This window comes from Guillardia theta (genome assembly GCF_000315625.1).
Source record: "Guillardia theta CCMP2712 unplaced genomic scaffold GUITHscaffold_148, whole genome shotgun sequence".
Taxonomy (NCBI): domain Eukaryota; class Cryptophyceae; order Pyrenomonadales; family Geminigeraceae; genus Guillardia; species Guillardia theta.
In genome coordinates, this window is record NW_005434526.1 from 123,617 (window position 1) to 125,501 (window position 1,885).

Consider the following 1,885-nt stretch of genomic DNA (forward strand, 5'->3'; position numbering starts at 1 on the left):
GGTCCCGATGGTATGGCAGGAAAGTTAGCACGTCAGGCCAGCTGACAACAATGTCCTCTCCCTTGTATTTTGCCCCAGCTGCAGCTCAGCAGCCTGTCTTTGAACTTCCTCCTCGTCGATCGACACCTAGATGTCTCTACTAGCACCCGTCGATTCTTCCAAATTGAGCATACCTTTAGCATAGCTGCAATATGTAGCTCTTTGACTCGGGTCGAGTTAATGGTAATGGTGCAAACAGTCAGACTAGCCGGAGAGCTCCCACAGTCATGCGATCCTTTTAAGGACGAAAGCGTTGAAGATGATTCCGACCTCTCCCGTCTCCAATTCCGCAGCCTTGATCTCGAACTAAATAAGGTTTGGTGGAGGAAGAGGAGGAGGAAGGAGCAATCGTCTCCCAGCAGACTTTACGTACAATCAATGAACCCTCCCCAAGGGACAAGGTGGGGCGGAGAGAGAGGGAGTGGAGAAGGACCAAGGGGGAGGGCAAACAATGCAAGACGAGGAGGCGGAAGGAGAGGAGAGGAGAGGAGAGGAGAGGGGAGGGGGAGATGCTCAGGTGAGCTCGGCGATGGGAGCTTCGGTCCGCCATAGTTCGTGCATCATTGTGAAGAGGTCCTCGGAGAGCGAGACCTGCAAGCAGAGTTGAGAGAGGTAGGAGGGAGGAGGGGCAAGAAGACGAGAGAGGGAGGACGGAGGGGCAAGAAGACGAGAGAGGGAGGACGGAGGGGCAAGAAGACGAGAGAGGGAGGAAGAGATTTTCACCTTGTAAGGAGTAGGGTTGAGGAATCGAACGTGATCATGTCTGAGGTTATTCAGCTCTTTCATCGCCTGACCTCGAATCTTCTCGAACGTCAGCAAAATCTCAACCGCTGCTCGTCTCCCCCCCACACCCCAAACCACCGCCACCACCTCCTCGTCCTCGTCCTCCACGTCCTCCGTCTCCCAGCCCCTTCCCCCTATTTTCTTCTTCCTCTTCTCTTTCCCATCTCTTGTTTCAGGTCTCTTCCCCCTCCTTCCCCTTCTGCACTTCTCCTTCACTTCCCTCCCGTTCTTGTTTCGCCTGCCTTCCTCTTCCTCTTCCTCTCCCTCACCTCTGCTATCGACGGGCTCGGAGGATCCTGCGTAGGTTTCCCGTCCCACACGAGCTCGAGCAGCTCGACGACCTTCTCGCTGTCAGCGGATAGCAGGAAAGAAAGGGAGGAGTGGGAGGAGAGAGATAAGAACCCAACCGACAGAAGATCTCATCTCGGAATGAGGGATTTTACACAGCAGGCACAGGCGCAGTGCAGGAGCAGGAGCAGGAGCAGGAGCAGGAGCAGCAGAGGGCGCAGCAGCAACAGCAGCAGCACGGGAAGAAGGAAGTCGTCTTCACCGAGTTAGGCACGCATATCACTCGTTTCGTAGGATCAAGCGGATGCCTTCGAATGTTCGTCAGGGGACGGAAACTTTCCCTTCCTCCTCACCTGCACATGACTCGCTCCCCCTGCCTCGGCTCCCCGTGCGCCTGCCCTCCTCGTCATCCTGACCTCCCTGCTTCTCCCCAGCTCACCTTCACCTCCTCCTCCAGCAGCAGAAGGTCGACGAGCGGGAAACCTGAAGGTCCGTCATCTCGCATGAGGGTCACGTCAGCAGCACCCGCTCGCCCGTAGAGTCTGTAGATCCGCTTCTTTCCTGCAGGATGAGAGCCAACGGGAGACAGCGAGTCAGAGCAAGAGGAGGAGGAGGAGGAGGAGGAGGAGGGAGGAGGAGGAGGAGAAAAGAAAAGGGAGCAGTGGACAAGTCAGGACAAAGAGGAGGAGGAGGGGGAGGGGGTAGTGGGCGGATGATGGGGAAGATGAGGATGCATGAGGTCGATGAGGATGAGGATCATGTTTCTCGTTAACAA

The 1,885-nt window shown here is 56.2% G+C and overlaps 1 protein-coding gene across 1 annotated transcript; it reads right to left on the reverse strand.

The window, feature by feature from the left end:
- Positions 1 to 552: 552 nt before the first annotated feature.
- Positions 553 to 1,615, reverse strand: GUITHDRAFT_147313 (hypothetical protein; the record flags this gene model as incomplete). The annotated part of the gene is made up of 5 exons (XM_005821265.1): positions 553 to 630; positions 763 to 840; positions 1,092 to 1,170; positions 1,464 to 1,504; positions 1,550 to 1,615. The coding sequence occupies 5 exons, from the start codon at positions 1,613 to 1,615 to the stop codon at positions 553 to 555; spliced, it is 342 nt and encodes a 113-aa protein (XP_005821322.1).
- Between the last annotated feature and the right edge of the window lie 270 nt (positions 1,616 to 1,885).